At 38.7% G+C, this 13097-nt stretch overlaps 1 protein-coding gene across 1 annotated transcript in view; it reads right to left on the bottom strand.

Moving 5' to 3' along the window:
* lrrc75bb (leucine rich repeat containing 75Bb) overlaps positions 1 to 6142 on the bottom strand; it is a 42547-nt gene extending 36405 nt beyond the window's left edge. Inside the window, exon 1 of the mRNA XM_041811301.1 lies at positions 5638 to 6142. Within this exon, the coding sequence (XP_041667235.1) occupies positions 5638 to 5931 (294 nt within the window). The 5' untranslated portion in view covers positions 5932 to 6142. The remainder of the gene's footprint in view (positions 1 to 5637) is intronic.
* Positions 6143 to 13097: the final 6955 nt, after the last annotated feature.

The following is a 13097-nucleotide window of genomic DNA, read 5'->3' as shown; positions in this document are numbered from 1 at the left end:
TTAAAAAAAAATATCTGATCCTGGGGATTAATTTGACTGATCCTGATCATAAAAGCATGAAATATCTTCCTATTTGTGCCTTCAGATCTCCCAACAAATGTCTTCGTGAAAGCTGCATATCTAATCTGACATATGCCTCGTCACAAAGAATCTGAATACACTGATGTGCTCCCAAACGCAGAATGTCATCCCACACATGCAGTTCATTAGAATCCAATTAAATTTATTTCACAGTGTGACAAATCCAGTCCCACAGTTTCCTGCGTCAGTGTACCAAACATGTCACGACTGTCAGGTGACATACCCTCCAACTCTACTTTTGTTTACTGCTATTTCCTTTGGTTTCCTAAAGGGATTTGTGTTGACCTTTTCAGCAATCATCTAAAAGTTAAAGTTTTCATGGTTGTCACATGAAAAGTGCTGAAATTCTATATTTTTGAAGATTCAAAGAGACAAATGTTTGGCTGGCAGCTACAAAGCTTTGTAAAGAGATCTGAAGAACAGGCTGAGGTCAACATGTCATCTCAGCCAACTTTAACTGGCCATATGAAAAAACCTTTTTTACACTCCAAAGTGTTCTTTAAAGGCCATTTTTCTTTACATGAATGGTGATTTGGCTGCATCAGCAGTCTACAATATGTATAAACAGGGAGAATGACATACCATTTACATTTTATATATAAAAAATGGTGCTTTATTGAAGTGTAGTTCCAAATTTGCAAAGTTGAGTCTTACAAAGACTTACAAATTGAATTCTGAGTAAAAAACTTGACATTTCCAACATGCTAACATACTTTACTAACCTCAGTCTTTGAGAAGAATATCAGAAATTCACAACTTATTAAAAATGTAGCCTAATAGTAAGACATTATTGGGGATATGCTAACTCCTTTGTGCTGAAAGTTTGATGAGAAGATCATAACACTGTCAGTCTATACTATATGGTAAACATAAAGCCATTGCTGAGAGCAGTTTGGCTTAGCCTTTACAAGAAGACTGACAAACCTGGCTCTGTACGAACATGTGTGTAGAGGCTTCTATCGGCTCAGGAAAAGGTACTATATGCTCAGCACACGGGTCCTGAATGACATGCTTTGTTCAACTGTATGTAAGGTTGAGAATATGGATATTTAAGAACAGCCACAGCAATGCTTTAATTGCCATCATGAAAAAAGGGGTGGTGTAATGTTTATAATAAATGCCTCAAGAGTGTGTGTCCATTTCCAGCAGCAGCCTCGCTGCCTGTGTGTGAAGATTAGGGATGGGCGATATCTTATCATATGCGATATACTGCGAAAAAAACCTTCCACGATGAGAAAACAGTATTCACTGATAATAACGATAAACTATGGTTGATAACGTATGTGTTTGTGACCGTCGCGCACACATACGTCATCAACTGTGACGCACTCATAACTCACGTGAAGAAACATAACAAACATGGCCAAAGGCGGAGTTGAAAAAAGAGGTACCTCCATTATCTGGATGAAATCAGACATGGAGCAGACAACGGTAATTTGCACAGTGTGCTTTATTTTCTGATCCCCTATTCCTCTGTTTCACATTTGCGCAAATTAATCACGGCCCACCATTTACACAAGGAAATGACAGAGTTTCAACTTGGACTTGCAGTAAGTTACTTATCTATGTAAAAACAAACATGGCGGAGCCTGGCAGCTCTGCTCCACTGAAGGAACTTCCAGAATTAAAAGAGGATATGAGACTGCATTTTGAATTTAAACACTAGAGATAGAGGCAAACTGGACAAAAAGACTATATCAAGGATGGGCCACATGGAGGTAAAATAGGGATGTAAATAATTCTAGTTTAGGGCAAATTTTTAATGCAAACCCTGATATTCTTAATAATGTCCCAAGTTGGAAAATTTTTTGTACTATTACCAACTAAATTTCTCTTTAATCTCTTATATGTAGAAGCAACATGGGTTTGTTTTACTAAAATATCCCTACATGAATCGATATCTATTTGTATATTTATACATATATACATAAATTTATATATGTATATTTATATGTAGCTGGTGTAGTTAATCAGCCCATTTGATACATTTTACCTCACCAAAAAGGTTGTGTTGAATGGTGCTATTTTTTTATTGTGATTTATATCATTATCGCAATAAATACAGCAAAATATTGTGATTAATCTTTTAGTCCATATCGCCCATCCCTAGTGAAGATATAAAAGTGATGTCAGAACTGTTGGAGGCTTCATGAACCCATCAAAAAAAGACCTGCCATTTAAAAACGCTAACTCGTGCATCATGAGATGGTTGTGTCTGAAGTGAAACTATAAAATGTGTTCCCCCGGTTTTGATCGACAGAAATTTGAGTTTAAAACACTTTAATTCTCTTTCCTGGGGGGGAAACCATTAATGAAAAATGACATTTTTTCAGTCATTTATGATAAAGAGTCAGTTTCGTTCCTCTGAAACTTTTAAAACACTTTATTTTCCTAAAAGTATCAATACAGGTACTGTTTAGGCACCAGCACTGTTTAGAAAGTATTAATTTAGCTACAGTATCAGAAAGAACACAAACGATGCCCAACAATAGGTACCGGTGCATCCCTATATTTAAGCCATGGATGTTTCAGTAATCGTGACATGCATTGATGTCAACTTATCTTTAATCATGGAGCCAATCCCAGCTGAGACAGGATACACCCTGTACCCTGGGCAGCTCCAGAGGAGTAAAGCCAAAATATTTGGAGCTCCCTCTGCTGACTGGCAGAGCAGAAAGGAGAAGAAAGTACAGAAAACTGAAAAACAGTCATAAAGCTTTCCATACTTGCTCCCAACCAGCTCAAGAAACTGTTTTCTGTGGATTATACCTACCTAAGGGATCTGTGACATTTTATTTGTATTTGAATGTTTGTTTCCGTGAATCAAGGGCTAGGATATCAGTTGTGTACCACAAGCAAGCTTACTCCTGCATCGGTCTTGGCACCATATTATGTTGCTAGTGCAATTTGTCTACACCTGTCACAGGGTACTTTGGCTTCACTTCTGTACAATAGAAGATGATGGAGATGTGTTGTCCATATTGTTATACCATCAATGTGTGTAATACAGACAACTGTTCACCCTCATATTCACACTTCAGTGTCACCAATTAATCTAACAAGCATGTCTTTGCACTGCGGAAGGAAGCCAGAGTGCCGGTAAAAAATCCATGCATGCACACTCCAAATAAAAGGTTTCTATCTGGCAGGAGATTTGAACCTTACTGGAAACAACACTAACCAATACACTAGGTCCAATTTATGTGTACATGAATATTCGAAGGGTGAATTTTTAAATAAATACTTGTGTTCTTATCACATCACAAATCTGGAAACAGACTATAATAAAATAACTCTTATTCACTGGACCGTATCTGTTTCCAACTTTTCTAACTTTACCATCCAATACTGGATTAACTTTAGTGTTTTAGAAGGCACAGACCCCTTATTAGATGTCATTCAAGATAAATCAGTGAAACTAAACAAATGCATGCAGAAACTGACCTCAGACTACAGATAGGTTGTTCATATGCAACACAGACCACCTTAATTAGAGTCTTCTCCATGGCTGCACATTGGTTACTCAGTGCTCATGTTGTGGAGCGTAATTGATATGAGTAGTTGCTGATTCTTTGTTTACTAATGAACATCTAGAAGATCCCAAACTAATTAACTTAATGGCCTAGAAGGCAGATATGGGATTGAGATACAGCACGGGGGTGCCAATGTTATTGGTTCCTCCTTGTAATGACTCCCTCTAAAGAGACATGTTCCAGCATCCATCATCTCAAGGTGATTAGCTCCAAATCCTTCCGTCTCTGGAAGGAAAAGGCTGCTTTCCTGCTGAAGAGCAACAACAAGAAATCTCCTGCCAGTATTTTTTTTCAGTGCTGAAGTATTGTTAGTCAGACACTTGGCTTCAGCCCCAACGACATACAACAGAAGCAGTGCTCTGGCTTCACCTCAGCAGTAGATGGAGAGAGTATCTGTGCTTCGTGAGCTGTTTAAATGCCGAGCTTCAAGGAAAACTACCCTTGCTCACGACCAACAAATGCACAAGTTGATCTTTAAAATATTTTTTCTTATGAGATATCACATACCGCATGAGTGCTTTAATAAACCTGGACAGACATATTGAGGTCTTAAAGGATGCTATGCATGAGTCACATCCCTTCTGCTTCGCATAAATATGAATATGAATGTTTACAGTGAAGTTTAAAGCTGTCTGCAGAGGAGAGGAGATACCTACAAATCTCTCTGAAATGCAGACACCCACAGCTTTTCCTCAGCATTGTTTCCTGCTTTAATCTCCTCACATCTGTATAATTTATTCTATGGCAACCTACAGATGGGCAGGGAGTTTTCGTGACAGGGGGGCCCTCTTGATCGGAACTGCTTTTGTCTGAACTTCAAAACTGTGCTCCTTTGATCCGCGCACAGCTACCAGAAGGCAGTGGAAAGCTCAAGCTGAGCTCTAAAGACTGCTCTTTCTTTCCCCTCCTCTCTCTAGTTTGGATAAATCTTAAGAAAGTGAGGATTAGACTTGGGAAGGTGCTACACGGGAAAGTGTAACGGATTGAAAATGCGGGAAAAAAACCATGACTTACCTATAGTTAGGAGCTATGAAGCTGGTGACAATGGTGTGTGTGCCAATACTGTAAAACTGGGACATATTTTAGCTTAACAATGCCAGCTTTGACAGAGGCTTTGAATCGTTCTCTAGTGTGGATTTGTCAATTTAAACATCTGGTCTTTCACATAGGCCTATCAAACCTATTTTCAGCAAAGAGGGATTGAACAGCAGAAAAGAGAACAGGCATGACTTGCAATTCATTTAACTTGCCTAAATAGAGATATTTTCTCCAAGAGTCTATAGCATGGTATCATGTGGCAAACTACATAAAAAGGCGATGTTTACATGGCCAAGTCTTCCTTAATTGGGTTTGTTTCACAGGGCTTACACATAATACCTCAGTGTTCTGTGTTTTATTGGAGCTGATTAAATATTCAGATCATGAACCTGCTGGCTTCCTTCCCTCTCAGACAAAACAGGTGGTTGATTCAGTCCAGACTCTCACCCACTGAGGCTAAAACCTCATTATAAACTCTCATTTTTTGCTTTGAAATATAACTACAAGGCGACAGAGTACAGTCTTTTGCACTTTACCACAGTAAGGCTTCCTCTCATGGTAACATTTTGATAATTAAATGTCTTTAACTTAAGGAAAAAAGACTAACACACTGACACCTGCTGATACATGAAAAGCGGGACTGTCTCCAATAATTGCTGTTAGCCGTACTTTAGCTTAAAATGTAGAAGTCACTTGTAGCTCAAATTTGTAAAGATGAAAACACAACAAATACAGTGAAATTAACATATTTGAAAGCACAATTAAAGGTACATTAATACAAAACTTGTCATAGTTTCCTAACTTGCAGATAAAACGATAAACTTCGTTTAAACACGTACATTTTAGCTAACTTTTTTTGCTCACGCGCTCAAACACAAACGCCACTTAATGCGTCAGTTAAATTAGTCCGTCCGTTAGTTTGGTTTAAGGTAAGAATTGATAGTTAATAACGAAATAAGTGAATGAAAGTAATGTCAGTATTTACCTTTCTCAGCAGTTTGAGCACTTCAGCCGCCTGCTCCGTCTTCTGCTCCCGGAGAAGCCGCTGGATGTCCCGGATCCAGGCCACCCGGCGGACGTACGGGCTGTGGTTTGTTTTCCGCAGCATCCCCGGGAGCTTGTCGGACCTGAGCATCAAGGAGGTAAACAAGAAGTCTCCGCCGCCTCTTCTGTCGCCACTTCTCTCGCTTTCCACCTGGTTTTCATTCCTCTGGCGTCTCCTCTTAGACAATTTGCTTTCAAAATCGAGACTTCTCTGTCTGGTCAACTTAGAGCCCATCACTCCTGAGAGGATGTGTCGAAGGAGGAGGCTGTGGTGGTGAGAGGGATTTTACAACATGCAGCCAAAACATTACACTTAACTTCCAGCGAGATGCGGCCGAAATACTAATGTCCCCTCAGAAAAATAGTGTGAATTAAAGTTTTAAAGCTATTCCGAAGTGTAAAGCAGCATCATAAACAATGTGTGCCCGATCTCGCCGTCGTCCCCTGCTTACATCCGTGCATGCACTGCCTGAGCACTCTGGCATCCTTTGCTTTACTCAGAGCTCGTGCGCTTTTCAGCCAATCAGATCGCGTTCCTCCGCACAGGCTGAGGCTGAGAGGCATGGAGGAAACTGTTGGCAGATTGCAATTCTTAGCTGACCCCAAAGCATAACGCACAGGTGGTTTACTTGACGCTGAGTCAATGAGAGAAAGTAGACTTGTTTTAATCCCGTGTTTTCGAAGGGGATTATGTAACAGTTACATAATGTAACATAAAATTAGATAGATAGATAGATAGATAGATAGATAGATAGATAGATATTGATTTGTCTTCCTCCTTGGGATCTCAAGCTTTGATAGAATTTGTACTCGGTTAACAATCCATTGAAACTTGGTGCTGCAACATATTTTCAAAAACTTAAAAACTTTCACCCCTGTGATTAGTTTCAAACTCAAGCACAGAATACTTTTGGGTTATTTTTCTGAAAGTTTGAGGGAAATGAATATTACCCACTGGGTAGTTTGATGAAGCAGGAGCAGTCTGCTGATTCTGAGTAATCACACTTAGATGGCCTTGTTTAAATTGCAAAATAGTCTCTAACCCAAGTACATCCATCAGCTATGCACGCTGCAGACACTCAAGTTATGGGGGTCCAAATTAGCAACAGTATCGATCAGGTCCAGATGGATGGGCTAGTAGATGGATTTAATCACACACTAGAAAAAACATGACCTGTAAGTTTGAGCAGCAGAGAAGCATTAACAATTTAAGACAAATAGATTATTTGTGATACAGGTCTAATGAGCAACAAGTTCAGCATCTGAACTGGAGTAGATTTAATGCTCTCTTTTCTTTATATTCATAACCATGCTGGGGGGATGTAGAAATAACTGGAGCTTGTTAAATCAATCAGTCAATTTAAATTTATGCAATGCCAAACCAGAAAGAGTTATCCCAAGAAATTTTGTTTTAACCCAGAACGTATCTCCATGCATGCTTTATCAACTGCCACCGGTCATCTAAAGTAATTTGAGTATTTCTTTATTTAGCATGCAAAATTGCATAGACCTGTGAGAAATTCAAGAAAAAAACCCTCTAAGACAAACCATAAAGAAAACATTACCTAGAAGAATGAAAATCAAATGTAAGAAGAGTGGAGATTTTATAAGGATGGATGCAGTTATAGAAGTGTTGGTATCAGAGGGGCTTTAGTGAGATGACATGCCTGCTTTAGTTCCTTCTTATAGCTTTAAGCTTCACTCACCATGACACCTTGTTAACAATGTAAAGCTTCTGGCTAATCTGTGTCTCACTAGATGGCGAGCATGACAGATGACTTCAGGACAGTGTTACATCACCATTATAAAAAAAACTATGTGATTGATTTTAACAAGTTTTATCACCTCCCAGACCAATTGCAGAGCTGTTGGAGCAATAGTGACTCTGACTGTATGCTCGATGACTGGGTAAGCCTATGGTTTTCTCCCTGTGCCCTATGCATTCTTATATACTGATAAATTTTAAATGCTGTCTCTGACTAGATCTAAGGATTTTACTTCACTCTTAGGGTCCATGATGATGGCTTGTATTTTTTAAATGTTGTTTTATTGACACATGAGTTCAGCAGGTAGCAGACAACTCTCTTTTTTTACAATGTGTGAAAGAAAGAACAGCATCTTACAGTGCTGTACAATACAACACCAAACCCTACCACACAGTAGTACAGTACTGTATGACGCAGTACAGAACAGTACAAAACAAAGTCATGCCATCAGACAGAATACAACAAAACCACAGTTTATCGTATGAAACGATGCAGTGTAAAGCTAAGCAAAACAATAAGATACCATAAGACACAATATAATAAGATGCAATATGATACGAAAGGGAAGGATTCCCTAAATCTTTCCGCCTTTGACCCCCAACATAACAGCCAGAGACCAGGGACCCCTACCATCTGAGGAGGTGGCTGAAGCGTATGCTGTTGCATAAAGCATCATATAAAATTTACATTTTAGGAAGTTTTTATACACAATTCTTACATTTAAGCACAAATCTCTATCTCTTTATAATTGTGGTTTGATTCTAAATTAAAGTAATCTAAAGTTTTTCTTCCCCACAATAATGAATAAAACATACAACAATCAATTGAATTTTTAAAGTTTTTTTGGAATGCATATGTGACTTCCCCAGGGGGTCCCGACCCCCACTTTGGGAACCCCTGTGACAGGGCAAAACATGTTGTGATAAGACACAGCATGATAAGATAAAATGAATTCAGACATAAAATTGTAACATACCATGCAGAACAGTAGGATACCATAATATTATGAAGTACAATGAGGCATAGTTTAAGGCAATATTGTATGGTATGCAACAGTATGATCCAATAAGAAGTTATACAAAATGATAGTACAGTAGGATACAATGCAAATGATGTAATACAGTGCAAGACAATAAAAATACGCAATAAGACATGCAACAGTGTTATGCAATTCTACACAATGCAAATTGATACAAAACAATATGATGCAGTTTGATATGTGTAATAAGATATGATAGGGTAAAACATGGTAACCGAGCACGCCAGATGGATTTGTTCCACACATACCACTCATAGACAGCATTTGGGAAAGGGCAGAGCCTTTGAAAAAAGACTCGGAGGGTGATTGGATGAACGTTCTGTCACATCTTTATGGGCCAATCAGAGCACCAAAACATGTAATATAGCCACCATCGAGCTGCGCCTCTACCTAAGGAGTAAACTCCATTAGAGCTGCATACGATATGTTACAATACAATATGATACAATACAAAACAATACGGTATGATATGATAGGATAAAACATGGTTTAATAAGACATAGGATGATATATTAATATTTAAGAAGACAAATTTTGCTAAAATATAATATAGAAAAATAGGATATAACAATGAGATACAATTAAGTATCGTATAAGACAATATGATAGTGTATGCGATGGTATGATCTCAGAAGAAATTATATATTATTGCATTACTACACAATACGATAGGATAAGATAAAACAGGTTATGATAAGACACAGCATGATACGGTAGAACTAGATAAGACATTGAACTGTAACATACCATGCAGAGCAGTAGGATACCATATAATGAGGTACAATAAGGTATAGTATAAGGCAGTATGGTATTGTATGTGACAGTATGATCCAGTAAGAAATTATACAAAATGATATGATATGATACAGTACAATATCATACAATGCAAGAAGCTAAAATACAATACAGAGCAATACAATATTGTAAGATATGGCACAATAAAGCTACAATACAGTGAGGTAGGGTATGCTACAACACAATCCAGTTCTACACAATGCAAACTGATACAAAACAATATACAGTAATACAGTTTGATATATATGGTATCATAGGGTAGAACTTGGTTTGCTAAGACATCAGATTATTTGGATAGAATGAGATATAGGCATACATATTCGACGATATGATAAGACAAAGTTTGATAACATACTGTACTATACAGAAAAGTAGGATACCATATATTAAGGTACAATAAAGTATACGATAAGACAACATGTTATTGTATACGATGGTATGATCTTAGAAGGAATGTTATATTATCACAGTACTACATTATACGATACAGTAAGATATGATGTGTTACAATGCAACTCAGTGTTTTTAGGTATGGCAAAATATGATCCAACACTGAGCAATACAGATTAATACGATACCATACAATTCAATATGATACTACACAGTATAATATGATATGATATGATGCTCTAAGATGTGGTAGGGCGTAGTAAGACATGGTATAATAAGAAACAATACAGACAGTTTGATATAATGACATTCAGAACAATATGATTTGGTACAGAAAGGTACATTATGATATGACTGTTTGATAAGGTATAATAGGTTATGCAACAGGATAATCCAATATGATATGATACAATGTAATATATGATAGAATATGATATGGTATTATACAACATCATGAAACAGTTGCTGTTAGCAGGGTTTCATAGTAGATATAATGAGTTATTTTGCAGGATTCTGGCATCACTATGTTGTAGAATCATTCATGTGAAGGAGGCCTTTAAATTGCAGACTTACTGTAGCAGCACTCAACCGTCCAGACTGATCTTCCTCAGAGAGTGGGGAGAATATGTTAAAAAAAAGTTTAAAACAACTCTATGTGCTTTTTCTAAGACACATGCAGGGAACTCTGGGACATCTAAGTGCAGGAGGAGTTGGGGCTGACAGCCAGGAGTACACTCCACTCTTGAGAAGCAGTGTTATCTTTGGGCTGCTCCTGCTCCTGCTCCTGGTCTGCTTCTCACTGCATTAGGGACACTATCGTCTCTTTAGTGTTTGTGATTTTATCTGTTTATACTTAAGGGTCATGATTGGGCTAAAGTGAGGAACAGGGTGACTGACTTTGAGTCTAGCTTTTCTTGGTTTTGGATGTAGGAGGTTTTCCTCTACACAGCCAAAAGAAAAGTAGGACCTTTACTTTTCTGTTGAGGTGTTTAAACGGCTTGGCTCGAACGCCTACAGCAAATGAAATGATTTACAGACTGACAGCCTGTGAGTTGTCACTGCACCGCCATGGTGTAGATGTGTCGTATATCATCAGGCTCTGCCATGCATTCAAAGTAATTGTGTTTACAGGGGAAGAAGTAAGGGGCAGAAATAATGCAGAAGAAATGGAAACATGGAAGCGCATATTAAAAAGCTGAAAGAAAACTTTTTTGGCATTATATGCAGGAAAACAACAGAATGGCAAACTGGATATGTTTTGTTTTAATAAGAAGAAATCAGCAGAAAACAGCTGTTGGTTTAGTCCACTGCACACAAGTGAACATTCAGCTAGGTGTCAGTTCAAATGAAGGCTTTGCCATTCTGTGATTCTGATTCACATTCATCATCAGTATAAAGCCAACTCAACCGGCTCATGTGTAAATATTAAACAAATCAGCTATTATATCTTATTCAGAATAAAAAATACAAGATTAGAAGTTGGCTATGTTTAACAGTCTCCAGATACACTATATATACAAAAGTATTTGGCCACACTTGTTGACTATTGAATTCAGGTGTTTTTAATCAGATCTATTACTACAAGTATATACAATCAAGCACCTCGTCAAGTCCAACACCAAGCATCGGATGGAGTGGTGTAACACTGGACACCAACACTGGACTGTGGCACAGTGGAAACATGTTCAGTGGAGGGACTTCTCTGTTTGGCAGTCAGAATTGTTACCTGCCTGACTGCAATGTGCCAACTGTCAAGTTTGGTGGAGGATGGATAATGATATGGGGCTGTTTTTAAGGGTTTGGGCTAGGCTTCTAATCTCCAGTGATGCTTCCAAATTTGTGGCAACAGTTTTGGGAAGGCTCTTCTCTATTCCAACATGCCTGTGCACCTTTGCACAAAACAAGGACTATAAAGACATGGTTTGGTGTGAAAGAGCTTGACTGCCCCACATACAGTGCTTTCGGATGGACACGGTTCTGGGTATGGCTCTGGCTCCGTTCTAGAGTGTCAGAACCTTGGTGCTTTTTGACAAACCAGCCCACTTTCATACCAGTTTAAGTGGAACCAAAGTGGGAGGACATGATGGAGATGTATCACCATGTCCAGCTCCACTTTTGCCCAAGTCTGTCTTGCTGTCCTGGTATTAATTCTTCACTTTCTTAAGTCTGGTCTGGCGTTAAGGTGAACCCCGCCTTCACTTTCTCTTCCACAAGTTCGGCATGTAACTTGCTCTTTCTTGTACTACTCTCCAGCATCACCTGGAATTCTGCAGATAACCAGATTACAACCACACATTTCATCTCCTAGGCAGACCACTTTTTCTCCCTTTTCCATTCATTGCAATCTAGAATATGACACAACCACTGATAATGTCATGGTTCCCAAGGAAGAACTAAGTATATTTTGGTTCCAGCTGAGAACCAATTTTTCAGGTTCCTAACCAATTTTCTTTTGGTTTGAAACTGGTTCAAACTAGTACCCATTTTATCGTTGGAGCTGGGGCTGGCTGCTTATTAGGAAGCCTGGGGGCCCCTATGTCAAAGGTTTGAACTGGTTCAAAATTAGGTTCGGGAGCCCTGCCAGCCTGAAAGGCCTAACAGCGCTGACCCTAAACCCCATTAAGCACCTTTGGGTTGAACTGGAATGGTGTCTGTGAGATAGGCCTTCTCATCCAATGTCAGCGCCTGACCTCATGAATGTACTACAGAAAGAAAGGGCACAAATTCCCACAGAAACACTCCAAAATCTTGCGGAAAGCCACCATAGAAGATTGGAGGCTGTACATGTATTTGAATGTATATTTGAATAAAATATCATAGTGGCCAGGCATCTGAAAACTTTTGCCCAAGCAGTGCAAGTGCAATATTGTCATGCTATGCCTATGTATGTTTTACAGAGAGCTAATTCACTAACCCTGAATATCTATTATAGCTGAAAGGTCACAGCTGTGAAAACACAAACATTAAGAGTATGTGCTATCACAGCTGTCGCTACATGTGCAACACAATGCTCAAATGAATGAAAATGTACATTTATGTGGGGAGAACCCTCAGTTTTAAATGACAAGTGTGAAAAGTACTTCTTTGTATTAAAAGCCTGATATTGTTCACATTTAGTGCTGCTTTTTGGAAGTGAAAACTCTGTTGATCTATCTTCAGGAATCAAATTCAAGGCCATTTCAAATTGCCTTAACACCACCAATCATGGAGCACCTGAAGGCTATTTGAAACCTAAACACATAAGATTCTCTGTGAACCATTTTATCGTTGGAGCTGGGGCTGGCTGCTTATTAGAAAGCCTGGGGGCCCCTATGTCAAAGTTTAGAAAGTCACCCATCTTGTGCCTTGCTGCTTATTTAACTGGTCCACTTGTGCACCCTTTCACACCGTCCCCCTGTGGTTTGTTCTTTG

Source organism: Cheilinus undulatus, linkage group 17 (assembly GCF_018320785.1).
Source record: "Cheilinus undulatus linkage group 17, ASM1832078v1, whole genome shotgun sequence".
In the NCBI taxonomy this organism is placed as follows: Eukaryota; Metazoa; Chordata; class Actinopteri; order Labriformes; family Labridae; genus Cheilinus; species Cheilinus undulatus.
The sequence above is the reverse complement of the archived record's forward strand: the minus strand, read 5'-3'. Positions and strand labels throughout refer to the sequence as shown.